Genomic DNA, 26960 nt, shown 5'->3' with positions numbered 1-26960 from the left:
GTACCAGCACCATTTTCTAGATACGATTCCAGATAGTCCAGAGAATGATCTCGTTCTGAATGAGTGAGTTTACTAAGTTTAAAGCAAGTCAAAATAAAAGAACAAACAGCAGACAGACAGAAAAACATCATCAAATTGTACACTCAAAACAACACCCACATGGTGACTCATAACTGTCTGTAGCTCTAGTTTCAAAGGACCTGGCACCCTCACACAGACATACATGCAGGCAAAACACCAATGCACATAAGATAAAAATAAATAAATTTAAAGAACTACCCAGCAGAAATGGACTTTGGGAAGCCTGTTGAGGCAGTCAGCTGGAGATACTGATAGAGTCCAGGATGAACACGTTTGAATGAGGTTTCCTCAAAAAGTAAGTACGGCAAGCTGAGGGAGGGCTCACAGCATCTGGCAGAAACTGACTGCAATGTTGAGGCAGTCAGCTGGAGTTCCCAACTCTGCTGTCAACGGGGGAGCCTTCTGTGGATGAACTTCTGCCTTCTCTTTCCCACAATAGGAGCATCTTCAGGAAGTCATTTCCCTTCCAGTTCTTCTCAAGGACATAGTGTCTTTACTCCTGAGCTGTTCTCCTCCAGTCTTTGTGGCAGAGTTGGGGTGGGCAGATCACCTCCAATAAGAGGCCTTCAAGGGCACTTTAAGACAAATATACTTGTTCTGAAAGAGTGGTGTTGGAGGGGGGGGCACCCTGCTTCCAGACCAGCTTCTGAAGAAATCAAATTCTCATAGTCAGGAAGTCACACTGCTCAGCAGTGGCAAAGCAGTACTTTAACTCAGCACATCATACCCCCAAACCCGTGCCTTTAACCACGATGTATTAGCCATGGTCTAGAGCTGCAGAGGGCTTTGGCTAGATGGATTAATATCAATCTTTCATGTTAGTGCAGTCCTCAGAGTTTATAATGCAAAATTAAATATTCAATATCACTAAATCATTTTTGTACACATGGAAACAGCCCCAGAAGAAGAAAAATTACTCGTTCAGTCACTGGGGAACTGAGTACCCCGCCCAAAGGTGAGCCTTCTCAGCCTGAGGTGTAGTGTGAAGAAACTCAGCGTGTGTGCTGATATGGGGGAGCAAGCCTCATCATATCAACCGTGCAGACGAACAGTGATGGACTCCGTCTGGCAAGCAGGGTCTTTAAGAGCTAAGGGACCAATGGGTACCACAGATCCAGTTGCAGAACACAAGCCCCGCTACAGCACTGAGCTCTGTGTGCACACAAAGGTTCCCAGCTCCAGCCAGGCCCACTGATTTTTCAGCAACACTTGATATGGCCAAATTCCAGTTTAGCCAGACAGAATCTGCTTCCGGGTGTTCCCAGGGGGAGTCCGGCTATGACAAGAGCCCTTTTCTTCTCAGAACATCCTTAGAATCAAAAGCTGCAACACTGAGCTGAACTGTCTCAGGAATTCTAGCTCCTTTCCCAGAGCATCTACATGCCTGGCTTTTCTTCTGAGGAAAGACGTTCCAATCCAAGCCACATGGACCCTCTGTGTTAGGCTGTCTGGCCAAGCTGCCAGTCTTGGAGGCACCTCTCCTAGAGAGACAAGGCAGGGCTGTCTTTTCCAGTTCCCTAGCTGACCCACTGGAGGAGCAAGCAAGGCAGGGGACCAAACAACAGGACAAAGGAACCAGGACAGCAGCTGTGGAAGTGTGCCAGAGGACTGAAAGATGAGCTGTCCCACCTGCTCTCTGCATGTGGAAAAGCCCCCTGTCCTGGGCCTTCCTTGAAGCTAGGTAAGCTTTCTGGATTGGTTTTCCTGCAAGCAGTCTTGCTCTAAAATCTAGGGCAGGTGTTGAAGGGAGGGCAGAGGGAAATGAGCAGCTCCATGAGGTCAAGGCCAGTCAGTCCAGGTCTGGAAAGTTCAGCGTGGGTTTGAAGGAGAGACCCTGCAGCTTGTTTTTTTTGTTTTCCACAGACACGACCTTAACTGTGTTTATTGATAGCTTTCCGGGTATTGGGGATTGGATGCTAAGCGATTAGAATGCACCAAAGTCAAAGATGTCCTCTGAAAGAAGCAAAAATTGAGCTGAGGTCTAGAAGCACACATCACCGAAGAGGGTGAGAGGGGAAAGCCCACTCAGAGAGCACTTCAAAGGCAAGCCACTTGACCACAGGGAGAGACTTCTCCACAGCACTGGAAGAAAACTCAGGGGGCTGAAGTGCAGAATGCAACCACAAAAAAAGGGTGTATAGGTCTCTTCATTAAGAAGAGTCACCTTTTGGGGTGCTCCTAACAAGACTGTGAGATGGTGCTACCTGGGGAATACTTTAACAGTGTGGAGAGCAACGGGAAGGAAGGGATCAGGGGCAATCTAGAGGCAGAGTGGGTGGTTTGGGTGTTTGCCGGTATAAAGAGAATAGTGATGCTTATCTCATAGCTGCTGTCCTTCACTACGACTCTCCTTGTACGTGTTCATTCCAGCATCCCGCTCGCAACCCTAAGAGCTCGGTAAGTGTCGTTATTGGGACTTATAGTGCTCGCAGGCTGCAGATCTTTCTGAATCATGCCTGCTTCTTTGAGGTGAAGAGAGGTGTGGTGATTCCCAGACGTAGAAACGTGCTTTGTATTAAGTCATATGTCAAGACTGCAACCCAGAATACTCCTTTTAGAATGACTAGGAAGTATGAATGAGTCTCAAAGAAAAACGGCTTTCAATTTTCCCACAAGGATACATTCCACTTCCATCCCCAAAGGTAAAACCGAGCGTTTGCAGAGAAACCCAGGCGCTTTCTTGGTGTTCTTAAGAGCAGGTGTAGTCCCGGCCCGGTGGAGGTTTCAGACCAGACCTGCCTCCCCACCTCTGGTGCTGGTGCCAAGGAGAGGAGGGTCCCCGGAAGGCCCCATCCAGCCCGTCCTCCTGCCCCCTTTCCTCAGTCACGTGGCCCTGTGGGTGGGGACCGACCTGAAGTTGAAGGAATCCGAAGCTCTCCCAACTTCGGAGCACGGAGGCACGACTCTGAGAAGCCGAGCATGGCTCAGCTGTCAGTGATTCCCGGATCGGCCGCGGCGTGGACAGGTGAGCTGGGAGTCCGGGAGTGGCGGCTGGGGTGGAAGAGGCTCCTGGAGCACAGGGCCATACAGCCCATCTGGTGCAAGACATTCAGGGCAACTCATGCGGGAGAGGGGACAACTGTGCGAAGTGGTTGGACACTCAGCGCGCCGGGGGTTGGTCGGTCCACCGCGGGCTGCTCCTGGCTGGCTTTTTCCTCAGGGTAGATGATGGAGGGGAGATAGGTGACTGACGCTGGACACCCCGCCCCCTTTCACCCCCACCTCCACAACAGTGAGCGAGAGGGCGGGGCGCTGTGCCGGCCACGCCCTTTCCCGCGCGCACTGGCTGCTCCCCGTGACGTCACGCTCGGCTATAAAAGACGCGGGAGCCCGGCTCCCGCGGCGCTGTCAAGGAGCTCGAGGCTGAGGGTGCTCGGGGCGGGGAGACCCGGCCGCCGGGCGCCTCAGCGATGTTTTACTCAGGACTCCTCACCGAGGGCGGCCGCAAGGAGACCGACATGCGGGAAGCGGCGTCCCTGCGGCAACAGCGCCGGATGAAGCAGGCGGTGCAGTTCATCCACAAGGACTCCGCCGACCTGCTGCCCCTGGACGGCCTCAAAAAGCTGGGCTCGTCCAAGGACACGGTGAGCTCCCCACCCCCGGCCACGCCTGCCTCCGGCCTCCGGGCCTCGCCCAGGCCCTCGCTGCCGCTTTCACTGAGTCACCGGCCAGGCCTATCGCTGCCCTCTCCCCGGCGGGTGCTCGGAAGGGACCCTCCCTATCTCACACCCCTGGGGACCTCGCCTGTTCTCCCTCAGCGCAGCCTCCTCCCGGGAGCCCGGCTTTCTTCTCCCCAGTACAAGGAAGAAAGAGACCCTGCCCTGCCCCATTGCCCTCCGATCTCTTTTCCTCCCGCTTATTCGGAATCTTGAATTTGGCTCCCGGGGCTGGAGCCTCGCAGCCAAGTCTCAGCTCCCACTGCCTCCTCGCAGGCTGCGTGGCTAGTCCTGTGTCCCAGACAGAGGTGACTCGCAGTGGGTGACTGGGGAACAGTGGAAAGCGAGGTTTAGTGACAGTTTCTGAATCTGGATGACTTTGGTTGTTTCTACTGCGCCCACCTCCCTGCCGCCCCAAGTCTGAGTTTTGACCTTAATCTATCTTTGATTTTGTACCCTGAGTGGAGGTGGGGTGGGGCGGGCGGGGTGGAAAGGGAGTCGAGCTTGAATATTTCCAGAACCTAAACGTCTCATCCCTCTGATTTCTCCTCTTCAGTCTTCCCTCTAAAGAGTGAGCAGAGGGAGGAAGCCCTGACTGCTCCGTCTCACAGATCAACTAATTCGTGTACACAGTTGGAGCTGGGGTTGGTGTAGGCTTTTTATTTCCGGTCGTATTATTCTTGGTATTAAGTAGAAGTCCAGGACGTGGGTCAGAATCCAAAACCATATCGCCCTCCATCTATTGAATAAGGGTAAATGACTGAGGGATCTGACCTATATTTAATTCTCATCCCTTTCTCACAAATTTATATCTAATTTTGTAGTTTTATCTGGAGTTTGTACTTTGATTTTTTTTAAATGAGATATCAGGGTCTTGCTATGTAACCTAGGCTGACTTGGCCCTCGATACACAGTCCAAGTTGGCCTTTAATTCTGGAATCTCCTGCCTCAGTTGCATGATTGATGAGATTGTAGGCATGCATCACCACTGCCAGCTTTGATTGTTTTCTTGTATCTATAGTTTCCTTATTATCCAAGGAGAAATTTATGAAACATTAATTAAATGTCTTTGCAACAGAAATAAATGCTCTAGATAATCTTTCTAGTATTTTTATATTTTGAGCGTCTGAAATACTTAATTTTGAATGTGGTTGTTAGCCTTGGTTCACTGAAATTGCTATTTCTGGTCCCAGTATGGCAGTGGAAGCTAGTGCTTCTGCTTTTTTAAAATCATTCTAATGATTCATCACTACTAAAGATGTCCCCTTCGTTAGATGCTCTCACGAAGGGACAGAGCCACTCCAGTTATCTTACTCTGTTTTATTTTTTTATTTTTTTTTATTTTTCGAGACAGGGTTTCTTACTCTGTTTTTTAAAAGCTGCTTTTCGGCTTGAGCCTGGGTATAGTTGATCTAGTCGTGCTAACCCAGAGTGCTGAGGGATTAAGACGTACCCTACCAAAGAGGTAACTCTCTCTTGCCTTCTTTCACTTTGAAGCATCCAGTATTCATTTGGCAAACTCAGTCCAAATCTTCTCTCCTTCACAACAAAGTAATCTTATTCAGTAAGGTGGGGGGTATTATGAGAAGAGTTAAAATGTGGGCTTGTAAGGTGCTGGATTTAAGGCATGGATGTTTGGCTTCTCTGGGAGACGGGTGCTAAGGCATTCCCTAACGAGAATAACCACAGCATCCTTCTTCCTAACATTCCTTATACTACTTGGAACTATGTAAGGCTGTTCTGACTCCCTCTGTCACAGCTAAGGCACGAGGAGTGGACAGCATAGAGCCTAGCTGATGGCTACAAAGAGGTGGCTTTCTGAGGAAAGCCATGGGTATAGCGCCCAGCAGTTGACTGTGAAACCCTGAACCACATTTCACGCTTTCTGTACCCCATTTTCATAATTTCCTTCTCTCACTGTTCTCACACCTTTAATGTGAAAGTTATTGGAAGGGAGGGACCAGAACACATCCCAGAAACCAAGGCTGACTGAAGAAGGGCCGGAGAGCCACCTGTGCTGGGGTGGAGCAGCCTCCTGACAAACAGCCTCAGCATGATCTCAGAAACACATTCTCATCAACTCACTTTACAGACAAGGTAGATCATGCTGACTCCACTTCTTTCCATGAGGGCATTAGAATTAGCTGCAGTTTTTATTCGAAGTAGCTACCAAACAACCCCGATAGGAAGGAACAAAAAGGGGGCTTGAGAGGAGGATACAAATTTAGCTTTTATTGACTCTGAGGCTTGAACAATGTTAAGACCGTGGATTATTTTTTATCATACAGGTATCCGTGTTTGAATTATGGTGCTAACTTTTCTGAATTATCTATCTTGTACTATGCTGTTTCTGAAATGCTTATGGTTTGATATTAACATTTTTGGTTTGGCAGATGGCACCTGTAAGGTAATCAAAGATGGTCATGCTCTCTTGGCCCCACGATAGTGCCTTTACCCAATTGTTTTGTGTGTGGAGTTGGCTGCTACAAAGTCTACTATGGAAATTAATCATATTTCTTGTGTCTGGCTCACTTATTTTTATCATTTCATTGTATTGGGATTTTTGTATTTAATTAACTAAAACCAGATTTATGAGACATATTATATTTGACTTTTTAAAAAAAGCTGATAGAGCCAGGCATTGGTGGCGCACACCTTTAATCCCAGTACTTGGAAGGCAGAGGCAGGTGGATCTCGTGAGTGCAAGGGCAGCCCGGTCTACAGAGTGAGTTCCAGCACAGCTAGAGCTAAAACGAGAGTCCCTGTCTGTAAAAGCCAAACCAAACCAACCAAACACACAAAAACAAAACAGAAAACTGACAGAGCTAGATAAAAGCATCCTTATATTTTGAGTTTTGCCTATTGTAATTTTTCTTGTTTTGGCTATCATGCTAATAAAAGTTCTTGTACTAAAGACTTTATTTTTTGAAAGTAGTTACGTCATGTAATGATATGCTGTGTTTCTCATATGTTGTTATTACTGACCTGTCTGGCTATATCATTCCTTGTCTAGTAGCAGAGGAAGAAATTTTCTCTCCTTCCTATGTTTGAGTTTGCATAGAGCCAAAAACTTTAGCCAAACTAACTAGGGTTAAAGCCAGGGGAAGGATAGTATAACCCAGTGCAGGACACTGACTGTTAAGTACCTGAGGAGAACAGGTTTCTGTCAGGTAGAGTAGCTCAGCCTGTAACTCCACAGGTCTAGGACTAGAGAACTTTGTAGCCATAGAAAAGGAGTTAAATGCCAGTATAATACCAGCCTCTGGAGGGGACTGTGATGGGATGGAGAGAGTGGGGGAGGAACAAGGGTGGATATGGTCAAGAGACATTGTATACATGTATGTGATTGTCAATAAATAAAGTACTATTTAAAATTACTTTTATGGAGATATAAAAGGAAATGAGGCAGTAAAATGTGTCAGGAAAGAATTTCTGGACAAAAGATACAGCAGGTGCAAAGTCTGGCCATCAGGATGCTTCACATAATTGAGAATTGAGAGGGGCCAGTGTGGCTAGAGCAACAAACAAGGAAGGCTAGATCTGTTTCTGCCACGTTGGGGATTGGCTAGCCTTGTACATGTTAGATGAGGATCCTACCACTAACTACACCCCCAACCTCTGACATGTATTAAAAAATTACTATGCTCACTGCATACAGGATGAATTGAAACATAAAAATCAGAATGACAAGTTAGGCTGTTGCATTATGGGTAGGAAAGATGGTAGCTTGGTTAGATTGGAGTTGGTAAAGAAGAGAAAAGGATGTGGGTTAGAGGAGGAGCAGCAGCACTTGGAAGGGGAGAATAGGAAAGGAATGAGAATGTGTGTGATGCCAGAGAGACGACTCGGTGCTTGAGAATATTTGTGACTGACTGGGGTTCAGTTCCCAGCACCCACATGTTGGCTCATAACCTTCTGTAATTCCATTTTCAGGGGATCCAACTCCTCCCTTCTTTTGACATTTCTGGCTGCATATTCATGCAGGCACAATACCCATACACATAATATATAATAGAAAAAAAAGAATGTGTATGAGTTGGGTATACTGCCTGTAGTTCCAAGCTACTTAAGACTAGACTGGACAACATAGTGAGACCCATCTCAAAACTTAGTCAAATAAAACTCATCCAAGCAGATGGTGGTGTCTTCTGCTAAGGTTGGCAGGAAGAAGTAACTGACCAAATGGGGAGCTCAGATTTCCTCTGTTACTGTTAAAGCAGAATCTGGGGCTGGATAGATGGGTAAGCAGTTAAAAGCACTGGTTGCTCTTCCAGAGGACCCAGGGTTCAATTCCCAGCACCCACATGGCAGTTCACAACTGTACCTCCAGTTTCAGGGAATCCAACATCCTCACACAGACATACAGGCAGGTAAAACACCAATGCACATAAAATAAAAATAAATAAATCTTCAAAAAAAAGAAAAGAAAAAGAAATCAAGACTTAGATTAGTGGTTTGCCGCAGGTAATATGCGACAAGTGGCAATTTGCTAAAAGTAGAAAGCCCTCCCGCAGGGGTAATTAAATAGATGAGATGGGGAGGGAGGATGGCTGTAGTTGGTAGATCTTGACGGCTAAATTGAGAATTTTTGTTTAACCCAGCCGGCAAGGGGACTGTTATTAGGGAAGAGATCATGAAGGTAATGTTTTAGGGTTACAGATGCTTAGATTTAGCAGTAGAAATACAGAGTAATATATTTCATTCACCAGGATAGGGGATAAAGAAAAAAAAAACCTTTTGGTAAATATGGGTAGGACAAGTCCAGTCTGAAGTGCTTGTGGAATGTCCAAGTAGGGGGTACATTTGGCTCTGGGCCTGAAACCCAAGAGCTTGAGATAGAGTCCTTAAAAAGGTAGTAATTTATGCAATGAAAACAGATAAAATTGCCCAAGCAAATGCATAGAGTAAGAAAAAGGCCAAATATAGAGCCCTGAAGAACATGGGTGTTTTAAAAAGGAGCAGAAGCAAAGGAACCAGTAGACAAGGCTAAGAATAAACAGACCGATGGCTTTAGAAGCTAGTTGGAAGAGATGTTCAAGAAAACAATGAGTTTACTGCGGAATTTCTGGTGACAAAAATATGCAAGAAATCCATTAGTAATTAAGTAGTTAAATGGATATATGTTTGTGTAATAAACTCAAGTGTCTGCAGATGATAGCTCCAAGTGTGGGTTGGGGGAAGGCCCAGGGTTATGGACACACAGTGCTGGTCCAGCAGACCTCAGTTTGTTTAGCAGTACCTCCATGGAGTGGTTACAACCGCCTGCCACTCCAGATCCAGGGGGGCCAGTGCTAGCTTCTGTTCTCCAAGGGCACTTACGCTCATGTGCATGCACTCCCTGCCCTGACACATTAGGACATCTGTGAGGGAAAAGATAGTAAGCAGGTATATCGGTTATTTTTCTTGTTACTGTGACAAAATGCCTGACTAAGGGAACTTTAGGAAATAATGATTTATTTTAGCTCATGGCAGGTAAGGCAAGGTAGTAAGAACTTGAGGCCCTTGACCTTGTGTTGCAATCAAGAAACAGACACAGATACATGCACACACACACAAACACACACACACACACAAATGCATGATACACAATTACATATACTTAACAATTAAATAAATCTTGAAAAATTACAGTGTGTCGTATATGCATATAAACACATAGTTTTTGCATGCTTGAGCAGATGCTATAGTTATCGAATTGGTTTCCGTTTTCAGTCCTTTTCTATTTGACTTTCTATAGAGATTAGAAAAGCTAAATTCTGTTCCAAGGTTTCATGCAGTGAGGATGGCTGTTGAATTTCATCAATAAGATATAGGGGGAAAACTGCTAAGGGAACTTCTAAAAAAATACTTGCTGTCCTGACAAAAGGGATGGATGGTATCAGTACGGTTTCCATCCCCTCCTCTCTTCCTTTGAATGTGGACGTAATGCCTGGGGCTAGGGCACCTTGCTGTGAGTGTGCAGACATGCGCAAGAGAACCAAAATTGTTAACCTGCTGAGTTAATCTACACAGTGTCCACCTTCAGGTGTATTGTTTTAGAAAAATAACACTCCACTTAAACCTCTGTAAGATGGGCTTTCCCGTGGCTTCACTATTTCCTATGATATGGGATCACCATATTTCTTCTTCATTTTCAACCCCTTTGCCCATATATTTTTACTTGCAAGTGTTCATTGTAAAGAGTCATTGGTCTGTTTCCAAGCCTCTGGTTTCTACTACACTATCAATGCTGGGCCTTTACTGGGACTCTTTTTGTATATCCTGTTGTTGCCCTGTGCTGTGGAGATCCTGCAGCTTTGGGTTTCCAGGTCAGGCCCCTTCATGTGCTCTAGCAGATCATAGACGGGGTGGATGTTGGGGTGGGCCAAGTCATAACCCCGGTTCTGGGCCTGGGCAGCTGCAGGGTTGGTCAGCCTGCCAGTTCTCCCTGTCCTTACCACCAGGATGAGCTTCTGCCCCCAGCGGCAGCGAAGGGCGGAACAGTTTTCCTGCCTTCCTGCCTTCAGGGTAGGCTCTCCCACACCTACACCATCAGGGCCAACTCCACTGTGTTGCCCAGGCTGGGTGCAAGGGCCACTCTCCCGAGTGCTGTGGCTGGTGAGAGGCAGGGACAGCCCTCCTGCTCTCATGGACAGCCAGCTCCTCCACCTGTCATTCATATTTCTAAATAAACGATGATGTGCTAACTTTTTTCTTTAGAAAAAGTCTCATTATATTATCTAGGCTGACCATAAACGTGTGCTCCTTCTTCCCCAGCCTCCTGACTTTCTGGGATCATAGGCATGTACCACCATGCTCAACTTCCAGATTTTTTTTATTTTACTAGCACATACTACTAAATTGGTTTTGTTAAAAATGGATTAATATGGACCAGCAATGTGGTTCAGCAGGTAAAAGCACTTCCAATTGATCTGATGACCTGAGTTCTCTCCTTGGAATCCAGATAGTGGAAGGAGAGAACACACTCCTGAAGTTTGTCCCTGGCCCCATTATACATGGTGCAACACATGGGCACACACATGCAGTAAACTTTAAAATGTTTTAGACAGGTGGGCAGTGTGGTGCATGCTTTTAATCCCAGCACTCAAGAGTCAGAGGCAGGCGGATCTCTGAATTCGAGGCCAGCCTGGTCCACAGAGGAGTTTCAGGACAGTCAGGGCTACACAGAGAAACCTTGTCTTGAAAAAGAAAACAAACCTTTTTTGAATCAGTAAAATTTTCATTCTCTTATACCTTCCCACCATATCCTCTCTCCTATTATATTAATTTTCTGATGAATTATTATTTTGGAACAAACCAGTATTTACTCTTATTTTATGACTTTTGTTCATATTGTTCAGAGTTGAGACAAATGTACTATGATTTTTCCTTATTATGTATTTTTCCAAAATTCTCTTGTTTTTTCTTTACTTAATTTTCAGTGTAAAATGCTCTAAAACTATACATTATTATAAGTTCATTAAAATTTGTTTATTAGCCGGGCGGTGGTGGCGCACGCCTTTAATCCCAGCACTCGGGAGGCAGAGGCAGGCGGATCTTTGTGAGTTCGAGACCAGCCTGGTCTACAAGAGCTAGTTCCAGGACAGGCTCCAAAGCTACAGAGAAACCCTGTCTCGAAAAAACCAAAAAAAAAAAAAAATAAAAAAAAAATAAAATTTGTTTATTATTATTTTATTTTATTACTTAAAAAAATACCAATCCAAATTCCCACTTACTCCCCTCCTCCCATTCCCCTCCCACTCCCTCCATACACCCTCCCACTCCACCCCCTCCAATCCTAAGAGAGAGCAATACACCCCACCCTGTGGAAAGTCCAAAGCCCTCCCTACTACATCTAGGTTGAGCAAGGTATACATCCAAAGGGAATAGGATCCCAAAAAGCCAGTACATGCAGTAGAGACAAATCCCGGTGCCATTGTCATTAGCCCCTCAGTCTGCCCCAACTGTCAACCACATTCAGAGGGACTAGTTTGATCCCATGCTCGTTCACTCCCAGTCCAGTTGGAGTTGGTGAGCTCCCATTAATTCAGGCACACTGTCTCAGTGGGTGAACCCCTCATGGTCTTGACTTCCTTGCTCATACTCTCCCTCCCTCCGCTCCTCAACTAGACCTTGGGAGCTCAGTCCGGTGTTCCGATGTGGGTCTCTGCCTCTGTTTCCATCTGTTGTTGGATGAAGGTTCTCTGGTGATATTTAAGATAATTACCAGTCTGACTACAAGGCAAGGCCAGTTCAGGCACCCTCCTCTATTACTTAGTGTCTTTGCTGTGGTCATCCTTGTGGGTTCCTGGGAATTTTTCTAGAGCCAGGTTTCTTGCTAACTCCAAAATGGATCCCTCAATCAAGATATCTCTTTCCTTGCTCTCATATCTGTCCTTCTTCCATCTCAACTATTCCATTCCCTCAAGCTCTCCCCAGTCCTCCCCTTCTTGCCTCTTCTTCCCTTTCTTCCCTTCCTTCTATTCCCCATCTCCATGCTCCCAAATTTTGGCAGGTGATCTTGTCTGCTTCCAATTTCCAGGTAGATCTATATATGTTTTTCTTTGGGTTCACCTTATTACTTAGCTTCTCTAGGATCATGAACTATAGGCTCAATGTACTTTGTTATGGCTAGTATCCACTAATGAGTGAGTACATACCATATTCATATTTTTGGGTCTGGGTTATCTCACTCAGGATAGTGTTTTCTAATTCCATTCATTTGCATGCAAAATTTAAGATGTCATTCTTTTTTACTGCTGAGCAGTACTCTAATGTGTAGAAGTGTCATACTTTCTTTTTTTATTGATTTTTATTGAGCTCTACATTTTTCTCTGCTCCCCTCTCTGCCTTTCCCCTCCCCCCTTCAGTCCTTCCCCAAGGTCCCCATGCTCCCAGTTTACTCAGGTAATCTTGTCTTTTTCTACTCCCCATGTAGATTATATCCATGTCAGTCTCTCTTAGTGTCCTCATTGTTGTTAAATTCTCTGGGATTGTGGTTTGTAGGCTGGTTTTCTTTGCTTTATCTTTAAAAACCACCTATGAGTGAGTACATGTGATAATTGTCTTTCTGTGTCTGGGTTACATCACTCAAAATGTTTTCTAGCTCCATCCATTTTCCTGCAAAATTCAAGCTGTTGTTATTTTTTTCTGCTGTGTAGTACTTATCCATCCTTCAGTCGAGGGGCATTTAGGTTGTTTCTGGGTTCTGGCTATGACAAACAAAGCTGCTATGAACATAGTTGAGCACATATCCTTGTGGCATGATTGAGCATCCTTTGGATATATACTCAAAAGTGGTATTGCTGGGTCTTGAGGAAGGTTGTTTCCTAATTTTCTGAGAAATCGCCACACTGACAATGTACCAGCTTGCATTCCCACCAGCAAGGCAGAAGTTCCCCCCACATCCTCTCCAGCATAAGTTATCATCAGTGTTTTTGATCTTGGCCATTCTTTCAGGTGTAAGATGGAATCTCAGAGTTGTTTTGATTTGCATTTCTCTGATGACTAAGGATGTTGAATATTTCCTTAAGTGCCTTTCAGCCATTTTAGATTCCTCTGTTGAGAGTTCTCTGTTTAGGTCTGTACTCCATTTTTTTTATTGGATTATGTGTTCTTTTGGTGACCAATTTCTTGAGTTCTTTGTCTGATGTGGGGTTAGTGAAGATCTTTTCCCATTCTGTAGGCTGTCATTTTGTCTTGTTGACTGTGTCCTTTGCTTTACAGAAGCTTTTCAGTTTGAGGAGGTCCCATTTATTAATTGTTTCTCTCAGTGTCTGTGCTGCTGGGGTTATATTTAGGAAGTGGTCTCCTGTGCCAATGTGTTCTGTCACACTTTCTTTATCCATTCTTCTGTTGAGGGGCATCTAGGTTGTTTCCAGGTTCTGACTATTACAAATAATGCTGCTATGAACATAGTTGAACAAATACTTTTGTAGTATGATTGAACATCTTTTGGCTATAATCCCAAGAGTGGTATTGCTGGATCCTGAGGTAGGCTGACTCCCAATTTTCTGAGAAACCGCCACACTGATTTCCAAACTGGTTGCACAAGTTTGCATTCCCACCAGCAATGGATGAGTGTTCCCTTTTCTCAACATCCTCTCCAGCAAAGGCTATCATTAGTGTTTTTGATTTTAGCCAATCTGAGAGGTGTAAGATGGTATCTCAAAGTTGTTTTGATTTGCATTTCCCTGATAGCTAAGGATGTTGAACATGTCCTTAAGTGTCTTTTGGCTATTTAAAATTCTTTTGTTGAGAATTCTCTGTTCAGTTCAGTACACCATTTTAAAATTAGAATTCATGCTACATTTTGGTCTGGCTGCTGTTTGTCTCAATAAGCAAACTTTTCCTCAGATGGTAGAAGTTACAATACCTCTAGCTTCTCAGCTTTGCCGGGGTTTTTGGGTTGATTGAGAAAACTGCTTTTGCAGCTAGACACATTATTCATGTAATAGCTAAAATGTAATTCTCTTAAGTATCAGTATAAGTGGCCTTTGATATTTGTGGGTTCTGTATCCACAGATTCACCCAACTGTACATAAAAAAATAACAGACAAAACAACTGTTTATAGAGGCTAGAGAAATGGCTCAGCAGTTGAGAGCACTTGCTCTCCAGAAGGCTCAAGTTAGGTTCCCCGTACCCATCTTGACCAGCTCACAACTGCCTAATAACTTCAGCTTCAGGGAATTTGACACCTTTTCCTGTCCTCATGTGTGTACATGTGTACACATGCACATGTGTATATACACAAACACAATTAAAATTAAATTATTATTTAAAAATAAAATAAATATTTTTAAAAAACAAAACCTGTGAGCTGCAAGTGGTAGTGCATATCTTTAATCTCAGCCTGAGGCAGGCAGATCTCTGTGAATTCAAGGCCAGTCAGAGTTACTTAGTGAGACCCTGTTTTAAAAAGAAAAAAAAAAAAAGCCTGCTTCTGTACCAACATGACTGACTTTTTTCTTGGCCATTATTCTCTAAACAATATAGTATAACAACAATTTACATTGTATTATGTATTGTAAGCATTCTAGAGATAGTTAAAATATAGGGGAGGATATGACCAGGTCATATGCAAATAATGTCATGAGCTTATATAAGAGACAAGTATCTATGCATTTTGATATCTGCAGAGGGTCCTGAGATAGATTCTGCGAGTGACTTTAGCAAGGTAACTTTGCACATAGTTCCAGAGACCCATGTTGACAGGGGCCTCTGAAAAGGTTGCCATGGCAGGCAACTCTGCTAGCCATTCAGAATTCAAAAAACAAACAAACAAACAAAAAAACACATGAAGAGATATGTTCAGGGCCTTTTTATGGGCCAGTCCTAAAGGCCTGCATATCTACTCCCATTCTGTCCTCTAGAACTCAGTCACATGGCTCTGCCATGGGAAAGTTAACTGCCCAAGATGGAGGGAAGGAGGATCTAAGCCTCTGTCAGCCCCTGCTGCTCCTGTGCTCTGTGAAGTAAGATAGTGTGTGGCACTCAGATTTTCTTAGTCTAAGCTAGTTATTGTTTTCTTTTTCTCTTACTGTTTTTTTGTTTGTTCTTGTGGGATTTTGGCTTTTCTTTTCTTTTTTTTTCTTTCTTTTTTGTAGCTTCCTAAAATGTCTAGGCCTGGGGTTGGAGGGGCAACTGAATGCTTAAGTGAACGGACTGTCCTTGCAGAAGACCGGGTTGAATATTTTCAGCACCTACATGGTGGTTCACAACCATCTGTCACTCTAGTTTCAGAGGATTTGATGTCCTTTGCTAGCCTCTGAGGGTACCAGGTATGCACATGGTTCACATATATACATGCAGGCAAAACACCCAAACACATAAAAATGAACAAAGAAATAAAGTTTAAAAATATGTAGACATGGAGCTGGAGAGATGGCTCAGTGGTTAAGAGCACTGGCTGCTCTTTGAGAGGACCCAGATTCAATTCCCAGTACTCGTATGGCAGCTCATAACTGCCTGTAATTCCAGTTTGAGGGAATCTGACAACTTCACACAGACATACATGCAAGCAAAACAGAAATGCACATGAAATAAAAATAAATAAATTGTAAAAATATATGTAGACATAATAAAATGATGTGTCTGAGTTGAATGTGGGTTAGTTGGCTTCTACAAATCTGCTGTAGAAATTTATCATATATATTTCTTACGTCTTGCTCTCTTATTTTTATTATTTCATTGTATTGAATTTTTTCTATTAGATTAAGAACTGAAACCAGATTTATGACCCATATTATATTTTACTTTTTAAAAAAACCTGATAGATCAGGAATTGGTGGTGCATGCCTTTAACCCCCGGCACTTGGCAGGCAAAGGCAGGCAGATCTCTGAATTTGAGGCCAGCTAGATTTACATAGTGAGTTCCAAGACAGTATCCACTATATGTTTTTGAGTTTTGTGGAGATGTTTTTTCCCAGGGTCTAGGAATGTCAAGTGTGCTCCTTAGCTTACAGAGGAAGGCTCCAGGAGAAGGGGAAGAAATGCGGAAGAACGAGACACCCGGAGTGAGTTCAGAGTGGCCGTGGTTAGACTTCTCAGCTGTGTGTGCATGGCAGTGTGGAGTGAGCAGGCTTGATCAAGTGGCCCTGAAAGCCGCATCTGCAAATTCAGATTGTCTGGGTCGGTCCTGCTAAGTGGGGCTTGGAGAAATCACCACCCTGCTTTAGGATGGCTTCAGATTGTCTGGGACAGTCCCGCTAAGTGGGATTTGGAGAAATCACCACCTTGCTTTACTATGGCTTCAGCTAGGATCCATCTTACTATCGAAAGAGAAAAAAAAATGAGGCATTTCTTTCTCTTGAGCAGCAAAGTGTTCTCTCAGTATTGCATCACAAAATCTGATGGAGTTAGCACTTTCTCCAGCCACCCTTATCAAGCTAGGAAACAAGCATTTCCTTCGTCAGTGCTTCGACCTCTCCTTTCCTCAAGGATACTAATTTATAACTTGCTTTGCCAAGAATCGGGTATTTTGGAAATCTACTTCTTCTCCTCACTAGAGATATAGTGAGTCACAGCTCTGACTCCTTTGTTTTGAATTCTGCAAGGTAGCTTATTATAAAGCCTTCCCCTCTGCTGTCCCCTTCCCTAGGACCTTCTGGGATCTAGACTTCTAAGAAAAACTTCTTACTCTTTGAATCAGAGGAGGAATGTGCTTGGTTAGAATCTGGATTAAGTGCTGTCCTTTGAGAGTTTTGAAACATTATTGTAAAATGGGCACAAGATACATGTGTATAGAAAATTTCTCAGGTCAAATGACTTAATCTACTATAAAGAGAAAAGAAGTAGTGTTCTAAGTGGACTGGAGGCCACTTTGAACAGGAATAGAGGACCGCTATCTAGAAACTCTACCAAGTTCTACTGAAGTGCAGACCTGTCATCTGTTTCCTAGCATTCGCTCCTGACACACACATAGAGGCTGTTAAGTTCTCTTCTTGGTCAGTGTCTGTTTCTGCTTTTTTGTTCACTAAACTTAGTGGTAGAGTGTTTGACTGGTATGCAAATATAGCATACTCTAGGTTAAATCCTCCAACTGTGGAAAGAGAAGGTAGAGGGACAGAAGACAGGAAGGAGGAGGAGGAGAGGAGAAAAGTGGATAAATGAATAACATGGGAGGCCAAGTATTCAAGGCTGCAGGTTGTCAGGATGGTTCCTGTGGAGTTTGCCTGGTTCCAAAATGTATATCAGCTCGTAACTCCACCTTCAGAAGAGCCAGGCCCACAAGGCACCTGCAAAACAGATATGAAAAGTAAGACTAAATGGGGGGACATCTAACATAGCAGTGAGCAGAGCTTCTGAGTGCCCATGCCAATGAGCTGCCCTTTCTATAAGGCACTGGCTTAGAGTTGTTCAGGAAAATACGGAGATCACTTATTCTAGAATAAAGAAGCTTCTTTGTCCTGACTTGCCCTTGTATAGGGAGGAAGGCAGAAGTCCACATCGCCAGGGCTCTTCAGTTCTCTTAAGCCATAGTTGGTCCCTACATCCATGTATTAGCTACTTCTCTATTGCTGTGATAGAACCCCATGACCAAGGCAGTTTACTAAAGGAAGGGTTTATTTGAACTTAGGGTTCCAGAGGACTGGAGTCCATCACCATCACAGTGGGGAAGCGTGGTGATAGGCAGGCTTGGTGATTGCAGCTGAAAGCTGCGAGCTGAAAACTCACATCTTCAGCCACAAACAGGAAGCAGAGAGGACACCATGGGTTTATCACAGGGCTCTGAAAACCTCAGAGCCTGCCCCAGTGATATACTTCCTCCCACAATGCCACACCTCCTGGAGATACAAACGGAAGCACAGGCCATGAGTGAATTCTGTTTAAAGGCTTGCTCTTATGGCTTGCTCCTCATGGCTTGTTCAGCCTGCTTTCTCGTAGACCCCAGGATCACCTTCCTAGGGGAAGTGGACTGGGCCCTTCCACATCAATTGTCAGTCAAGAAAATGTACCACGAGCTTTCCTATGGCCAACCTGATGGGGTCATCTTCTCAGATAACCTGAGCTTGTATCAGGTTGAGAAAAAACTTAAGAAGCACACTCCAGAGTCTATTACATGCTAGTTTATAGTACCTGCCGTGACAATACCAGTGACATCCTCACCTGAGGGAAGGATATGAGGCAAAGCTGGAGCTGTTATGTGAGCTTCCTCATCACGTCTGTGGAGCCAGGGTAGAGATGGGGGTGTTGGGAGAGGAGCGACTGGCCTGGCAGTAAGAAGCCTCTGCTTTCTGTCCCTCAAGCAACCTCATAACATTCTGCAGAGGCGCCTCATGGAAACCAACCTGTCCAAGCTCCGGAGCAGTCGTGTCCCTTGGGCCTCCAAGACCAACAAATTCAATCAGTCAAAGTCTGAAGGGCTAAAGAAGTGTGAAGATGATGACATGATTTTAGTGTCCTGCCAGGTAATGTTCAGGGAACAGCTTTTATAGAAGTTTCTAGAAAATAGGATTTGGGGGCCCTTTATAATTCCAACAGAAGGTCCTCTCCTCAAAACTTTATAGATAGTGGGTCTTAGCATAGAATTAATAAATGTGTTTTAAAGTTCTATATATTAGAAATGTATATAATACTTTATATATGTGCATATTTGAATGAAAAGAGGTACCAAAGCTGTTTTTCAGATTTACAAAAGGATGTGTGATCTTTTTAAAGAGCTGGGGTGTAGTTCAGAGGTAGAAAACTCATCTAGCATACTCAAGACCCTCTATTTGACCCCCAGAATAATTATTTTAAAAAGATTGTGTATGTAATATTTAGTATATAGAATGAAACCCCAAAAGTTCCTTATGGGTATTGGATCAGCCTTAGTTAGCAGGAAAAACATCCAAAGACAGAGTTAGCAGCAAGAGAAAATGGGATAGCACTGACTGATCAGTTGGAAGGTGGCTCTCAGACCATGCCTTCCATTTGACATTTGCTGCTTCTTGCTCTTTGCTTCTCTCCTCTTTGATTCTCTGGATCCTATTAAGGAGCATATTTCCTTCCCACAGTGTGCAGGAAAGGACATGAAAGCGTTGGTTGACACCGGCTGTCAGTATAATCTCATTTCTTCGGCCTGTGTGGACAGATTGGGGTAAGCAGCCACTGTGCTGGTGCACGTCAGATGTAATTATATTCCTTGTTTGACTCTGGTTTAAGGTTAGACGCTTGAATATAATCCACAGAAGTACAGAGATACATGCAAAGTTTTTTAATCTAGGCGGTTGTCAGACAGCGGAAGAGATCCAGGACACCTTGGGCCTTCTGCAAACTCCTGCTTTCTACATCTTGAGCAGACTTTAGACTGTGGGTGTGAGAGAGAAAGCCCAGGGTTCTCCCTCTCCTGGGCAGAGAAAGCCATTCTGTCTTACCGCCATTTCATTCAACCTTTCCCGCTACTTCTTTCCTTCTTCCTACTCTTTCTTCTAAAATACCATATGGCCCCTGGGGGGTATCTGGCCTAAAATGAGCAGAATCAACCTAGTATTGTTTTCCATATTTCCCTGTAGATAGTTAATCATTCCTCAGACCAAATCTCTGCAATTAAACAGTTATTGAGACAGACCAAGTGGCCTATTTTGAATTTCATCCAAGACATGAATATTCTCAAGTGGGCTTACCCAGGGCTTCATTTGGATTCTTAATGATTGGATTACATATCTTCTACATCCGCCTTGTTCTTAGTCCCCATCACTGCTGTGACTCCCTGGAGTTGGCTCTGTGAATTTTGCAGATTACTATATAGCGTTGGGGTAAAGAAGATTCCGGGACTCAAGTGGGAAGAATCTTATTTTTTAATGTGGTAGAGAGATGAGGTGTGTACAATATGATGGTTCCAGAAAGACTAATAAGGTCCTGGTGCACAATTAGGCAGCAGGCTGCTGTGATTCTAGAGGAACTAATAGCCGTCTGTAAAACTGCAATTAGTTCTCTTTTGGATGGGCTGAAACACCAAAAGAGAGGAAATGGAGGGGAGCAGAAGTATTGGCACAGAGGTCCATAATTAAGCATTTATCCACCAACCATAATAGCTTGGGTGCTAGCTAGTCCAATCAGCTTATGTAATTGTATGAGCCCTTGGTTCCATTCTTTTCGTTCCTTCCCCGCAAAGCCAAGTCAAATTAGTGAGAATTTTCTCCATAATATTCTCTGATGATACCAGTATCAATGCACTTACCAAATAAATGTCTGCCCCATTAGCCTTATAGCCTAAGACAATCTGATAGGGATAGACTGAAATAGAAAGGAGGGGGAAATGGGGCCTTGAACGAAGCTTTTTCTAAATTAGTATTAATTTGTCCTCTGATATCTGTTATCTACAGATGGGTAAAAGACACACTAATTAAACTATCTCACACACATATGGGGAGGTTAGGATACAAGCAGAATTCTCTGAATGTGTCAGCTCCTCTCTTCACAAATGCAGGTAGTGATGTAAGCTTCTTAAAAATAGGAAACAAGTCTTGTGGTTTCTTTTGTATTTCTCTGGCATGTTTAGGAAGAAGGGCTGAAGCAAACACAAGCTGGCTAGCCCAGGAAGTGCCAAGAGAGCCCCGACAGTGAATCAGAAGCCTTTGCTGAGGAGATTATGATATCTCTCTGTGTTTCAGACTAAAGGACCATGTCAAATCTCACAAGCATGAAGGAGAAAAACTTTCTCTACCACGGCATCTCAAAGTAGTAGGCCAGATTGAGCACCTGCTGATTACAGTGGGCTCTCTCCGTCTGGATTGCCCAGCAGCTGTGGTTGGTGAGTTACACTGGGGACTAGACCTGTGGACATGAACCTTCCTGACTTCTTCAAAAATTCAAGCTTCCTGTTTCCTTGCGCTGTGTACCTTTGTGCTAATTTTAGCCTTCCAAGTGCTGTAATTGAAGCGCCACCATACCCAGCACATTTTCTGTGTGTTTTTGAGATAGGGTCTATCTCTATAGTCCTGTCTATCCTGGAGCTCACAATACAAACCAGGCTGGCCTTGAACTCACAGGTTCTCCTGTCCCTCCTTATGAGTGCTACAATCAAAGGCATGTATCACCATGCTCAACCCAGCACATTTTTTTTTAATTTTTAAATATGTATTTACTGGGGGCTGGAGAGATGGCTCAGTGGCTTAGAGTGTCTCCTGCCCCTGCAGAAACTCAGGTTGGGTTCCCAGCACCCATACAGGATGGCTCTCAGCCACTTGTGACTCCAGCTCCACGAGAGCTGACACTTCCTTCTGACCTCCTCAGGCTCCTGTACACACACATGGTATATATACATATGTATAAACACCAAATAAATAAATCTTTAAAAATAGAATGGAGCTGGTGGAATTGTTCAGTGGATTAAGATGCTTGTCATCAAGCCTGACAGCCTGCATTTGATGCCTAGAACTACATGGTGGAAGGAGAAATCTGAGTTTTGCAAATTGTCCCTTGACTTCCATGTGTGATCCTCTGCACCAGGTGTTCCCCTAATAAATACATGTAATTAAATTTTTAATAATAAAAATTATACTTGACAATATAAGGCTATTTTTATGCAAGTATATAAATATACTTTGAACATACCCCGTTTCCCTTCCTCACTCTCCTCTTCCAGTTAGACCCCATTGTTTCCCTAGGCAGATTCTCCACTATTTTATGTTATTTGTTTATTATGACTTTATGTGTCCATCTGAAATCTAAGACAAACAAGTGAGAGAACACATGAAGTATTTGTCTCTGGGACTGACTGAATTTACTTCCTTGATTATCTCCAGTTGCATCCATTTTCCTACAAATGACATAGCTTCATTCTTCTTTAGGGATAAGAAAAATTCCATTGTGCACACAGGCCACAAGGAAACAGACTTTTTCTACATTTACTTATTTACTTGTTTGGGGAGGGGGATATGCTCATGTGACATGACACTTGGATGGAGGTCAGAGGTCAGGTCTTTCCCTTCACTATGTGGATTCAAGGATTGAATGAGATCTTCAGACTTGGCAGAAAACACCTTGCCCACTGAGCAGTTTTACCTGCCCAAAGCCAGATATTTTAATGCCTCCAATGGTACTTTTTAAAAAATTATTATTTTTATTTTATGCTCAGTGATACATGTATGCCTTTGTGAGGGTGTCAGAATCCCTGGAACTACAGTTACAGATAGGTGTGAGCTGCCATGTGGGTGCTGGGAATTGAACCTGGGTTCTTTGGAAGGTTAGCCAGTGCTCTTAACCACTGAGCCATCTCCAGCTCCCTCCCTCAAGGGCACTTTTTATGAACTTGTTATTGGTGACGGCACAATCTTTTTATTTCTCTGCCATAAATACCCACTCTCCCTCTGTGCTTCTCATATGTTCTAAGATAGACTACCTGCCTATTTTTTGCTGAAGGCCTCTGTCCTCTAGAGTAAAAAAGACTCTGATTTTAATTTTGGCTTTTACCTTCTTTTAACTATATTGATCTGAGAAATTACTCAATAATAGATTTTCAACAGATGTGTATTGGCTACTTAGCTGGCTGGTTTGTTGGGTGGGTGGATGGATGGATGGGACAAATGAACCTAACAGTGATTAGGCTGACATCTAAGCCAACATGGAAATGTCTGAATCTTACTGTTTTGTTTTTAATAGATGATAATGAAAAAAACTTGTCGCTTGGTCTTCAGACTCTTAGATCCCTGAAGGTAGGCCCGACTCTGCTTTCCCTTTGATGCTTCCTCTCAGAGGCAGGGACCTGAGAGAAGTGTCACTGACAAGTGACCAGTGAGGGATCTTCCTTTGTTCTAGTGTATCATAAATTTGGATAAGCATCGGCTGATCGTTGGGAAGACAGACAAAGAAGAAATCCCTTTCGTGGAGACAGTTTCTTTGAGTGAAGACAAGTGAGTACTGAAGTTGAATCCCTCTGTCATGAGTTGGGGGACTCAGTGTGGGTTATAGCTCATCTTTAGTTTTCAGTCTGTCCTTCCCCAGAGCAGAGCTCACTGTCCCACAGAACTCTGTAGACTACATGCTATAATAAAAAATGATAGCACACCGAATAGAGGCAGAAATGAACAGCTTTTTAAGGTGTGTGTGTGTGTGCGCGCGCGCGTGTGCACGAAACAAAATTTCAGTATGTACTCCAGGCATGGAATGGGGTGTGCGGTGGAAGTGGAGGCACTGAGATAGGGTTTTAGTATGCACCCCATGCTGGGTTTGAGTTCATAAGCCTCCTGCCTCAGTCCCTAAGTGCTGGGATTATAGGTGTATGCACAAGAAGTTCTTAAGCCAGTTTATTTGCCTTCAGATTAACTTCTTTGAATTTGTTATCAATTCTTTGTTTCTTTCTCATTTCAGCACTTCAGAAGCATAATTGCAGCCCGGAGCGTGTCTGCATGTGCACACACACCAGGTTGACAGACTGAGAAAATTGGGTTTGAATTAAATGCAGTAGCAACTTGCTATGGACCAAGTCCTTCCCTCCAGTACATCCTGCAGGGCTTCTTCCCACTCAGACCTTTCTAGACTGTAGTCTGTGCTTAGAGATCTTGTCTGGCTAAACACCCGTTGTTTTTTTACCTCTTTGAATATTTAATTTATAGACCTTTTTGGACACTGCCAGGTCTCATTTGTGGCCTATTTCTCTGCTTATTACAAGGGTTTGCTTTTATTAGTCCAGTGTAGGGGCTGCCAGGTTCTATTTCTCCACAGATAATGCTTTCTTTAAATAGTAAAACATATAGTAAATAGGAACCTCTTTTTAGCTATTTCAAAGAGATATAGAAACATGTCTTGAAGTTAGAATCTCTTCTAATGAAGTGATTGATTTTTCCAGTGTGACCTGATCTGAAAGATGTCTCAGAGAGATCATCTATATAGTCCAGACATTTCATTTGAATACAGAGACAGGCAAGCATATCTTCTACACTTACATATTAAGTCAGTGGCAGAAGACAGCCAGAATCAGCCTGACATATACACCAAGGCTTTGTGCTGCTTCATTTTCCCCAAGCCTTAAGAGGAAGGCAGCAAGGTCAGAGTGCAAAAAAAGGAGGGGTCCTGGATGTAGGCTAGCGATGGAGTGCTTGTCTGATGTGCACAGGTCCTGGATGTGGGCTAGCATTGGAGTGCTTGTCTGATGTGCACAGGTCTTGGGTGTGGGCTGGTGTTGGAGTGCTTGTCTGATGTGCACAGGTCTTGGGTGTGGGCTAGTGTTGGAGTGCTTGTCTGATGTGCACAGGTCCTGGGTGTGGGCTGGTGTTGGAGTGCTTGTCTGATGTGCACAGGTCCTGGATTTGGGCTGGTGTTGGAGTGCTTGTCTGATGTGCACAGGTCCTGGATTTGGGCTGGTGTTGGAGTGCTTGTCTGATGTGCACAAGGTCCTGGGTTCAGTCGCCAGCACCAGAGGTAGAGAGTGTTGGCTGCGCAAGCATGAAGACTGCCGTTTGGATCCCGGTACCCAAACAAAAGCTGGACCTAGTCCTACACATGCCTGTGACCCCAGAACTGAAGGGCTGAAGACAGGATAACTGCTGGGACTTTGTAGCTGCCGGTCTAAGAGAGGGAGAGAAAGAGAGAAAGAAAGGCAGGAAGAGACCCTGCCTCAAAGGAACAAAGTGGGGAGTGACAGAGGAATAGTGGATACCCAACATGTCCCTCTGGCCTGTGAGCGTGCACAGGTGCACAGCTCTACACCACAGGAAAAAAATGAGAGTGAGGGGATAAAAACAGGCTGCAAAAATGAGACAAGTCTCTCACAGTGAACTGGACACGAGAGAAAGAAACTACAGATTGGAAGGGTTATTAGCTCCAGACATACCACTAATAATCTAATGGTCACCATCAGATACTGATTACCCTAAGAACCAGTCAGACTTTCTGTCTGTCTTGTTACATGTCACAGTGATTCAAGTAGCTGGAAAGAGAGGTAAAAAGGAAAACAAAAGCCAAAGTAGGACCAGAGTAGGGGCAAAGAGAATGAGTACACTCAGTGGGAAAGCCTACCTGGGAAACGTTCCTGGGATTGAAACCTCCAGGTAGGGAATTGACGATTGGGAAACCCCTCAGTACAAGGAAGGAACAGCAGCTGGCAATGTTAAGAACCATTAAGAGCTGGGTGTGGTACACGCCTTTAATCCCAGCACTCAGGAAGCTGAGGCAGAGGCAGGCAGATCCCCAAGTATGAGACCAGTCTGGTCTACAAAGTGAGTTCCAGGCCAGTCAGGAATACACGGTCTCAAAAGACAAACAAAACAGAACAAGCTTTATAACTGCCAAGTATTTCCTGACCCATCTCAGTGGTTTGGGGACATCACAGGGTAGTTGTTGTTATTTTGTTTTTGCTAGTGTGTTGTCTCAGGCATAGAGGTACCTTTAATGGAATGTCCCCTGTGCAGTTCAGTTATAGAAGTATTTGGCTAAGTCAGAAAACTACCCAACTATGAGTTCAAGATTTTCCCAAGTCTATCCTTGGCTCATAGCAGTTCTCAAACTTTGAATCTTGTCTAGCGTTCCAGCCGTCAGCCTGCCTATGAGCGGCTTCCCATATGTGGGAAGACTGTGCGTTTCCCACTGAGGCCTCCCTGCTCTTCTGTTTATCACAGAATCACACCAGTCTGCTTCTTGCAGGACAGAGCAGGAAAGTATCACCCCTTATTTCCCTATTTGAGAGTTCCACTTCAAGCTTTGACTCTAGGCTGCAAGGGAAGCATACTGCAGACTCCTTCTAGTGTCTCCTTATTTGGATTTCCTGAGGACCAAGTGAGGCCAGGAATTCTCAGGCTCCTGAAAGATGCAATTGATGCTGGCCCTTTTGTATTCAGTGGTGTATGTCATGAGGATCAATAGATGATTGTTAGTGTTCCTTTTGGTCTCAAAAATCAGTCAGTGATGTTTTTTTTTAATTTGGAAATAGAAACAACTGGGATGAACTGGACTTGATGTCCAGTTCATTCAGCTTGTTCAAATAGCCTGAATTCTTTAACCAGGTTATTTTTAATTCCCAGGCATAATAGACGCCTAAAATGCTTTGAGATAAGTACAAGAAATTTTGATATTCATTAATACTTGTTTTGTTTTTTGAGACAGGATCTCATTATGTAGCCTTGGCTGACCTGGAACTCAACATACAGAGGAAGCTGGCCTTGAACTCTCATAAATACATCTGCAACTGCCTCCTGTCATTAACACTTTTAAAATGCTGCCAAATTCTCTTACAGCTTCTGTCTCCCCAGTGTTCACAGGGGATACTGGCTCTGCTTTTGGGAGCTAGCAAAGTAAGAAGTAAATGAGTTTTTCCTAGTCAGGAATTTAGTGTTCCTAAGGGTGTAAGAAAGTGTCTGCTACATCAGTTCTGAGTCCCAGGGAAGTAGTAGACATCCCTGGCTGTCCTGGAAGTTGTTCTGTAGACCAGGCTGGCCTCAAACTCACAGAGAGCTGCCTGTCTCATTCCTTAATAGATAGCACATCCAGGAAGTTGAAAAAAATTACCTTTGATATTTCTATGTCTAGGAATGTCTAAGGAAAGGATATTTTGACTTTCCTTTTCCTGGCTCTGCACACAGTCCACTAGTATGAGTTTGTGTTTCCTTAGCTCAGAGCACTATAGATTGGATTACCCAGCTACCCTTGCTCTGTGTAGTAGAAATACCTTTTCAGGCTGGGGACGTGGAGGAGATGAGCTGGATTCCTCCCTCCTTCTGTTGCCAGGCCTCTCTGCATTAGCACTCTATCTGCTCAGCGTTTCTGACTGTACTGGCTTATTTGTGACACTGATGTATCAATAAACTGGAATCTTTCCTTCTGTG

The 26960-nt window shown here is 44.0% G+C and overlaps 1 protein-coding gene across 2 annotated transcripts; it reads left to right on the top strand.

Annotated features, from left to right (window-relative positions):
• The first annotated feature begins 3439 nt into the window (after positions 1 to 3439).
• On the top strand, positions 3440 to 26960 carry Nrip3 (nuclear receptor interacting protein 3). 2 transcript variants are annotated; one of them, XM_038335434.1, is made up of 7 exons: positions 3440 to 3665; positions 18486 to 18626; positions 19215 to 19297; positions 20814 to 20953; positions 22804 to 22856; positions 22960 to 23054; positions 23512 to 26960. In XM_038335434.1, exons 1-7 carry the CDS (start codon positions 3492 to 3494, stop codon positions 23525 to 23527), a joined length of 702 nt encoding a protein of 233 aa, XP_038191362.1. In that variant the 5' UTR covers positions 3440 to 3491; the 3' UTR covers positions 23528 to 26960. The 2 variants fall into 2 exon arrangements, with proteins under 2 accessions (XP_038191362.1, XP_038191354.1); XM_038335426.1 differs by having other exon boundaries at positions 18465 to 18626.

Source organism: Arvicola amphibius, chromosome 1 (assembly GCF_903992535.2).
Source record: "Arvicola amphibius chromosome 1, mArvAmp1.2, whole genome shotgun sequence".
Classification (NCBI taxonomy): domain Eukaryota; kingdom Metazoa; phylum Chordata; class Mammalia; order Rodentia; family Cricetidae; genus Arvicola; species Arvicola amphibius.
Note: the sequence above shows the minus strand (reverse complement) of the source record. Positions and strands in the feature narration are given on the sequence as shown.

Bases quoted from the DNA above. Each gene is read 5' to 3' on its own strand.
- Nrip3 (XM_038335426.1), top strand. From the start codon at position 3,492: ATGTTTTACTCAGGACTCCTCACCGAGGGCGGCCGCAAGGAGACCGAC. The intron at 20,954-22,803 runs GTGAGTTACACT...TGTTTTTAATAG, and splicing joins TTGCCCAGCAGCTGTGGTTG to ATGATAATGAAAAAAACTTG. The intron at 22,857-22,959 runs GTAGGCCCGACT...CCTTTGTTCTAG, and splicing joins AGACTCTTAGATCCCTGAAG to TGTATCATAAATTTGGATAA.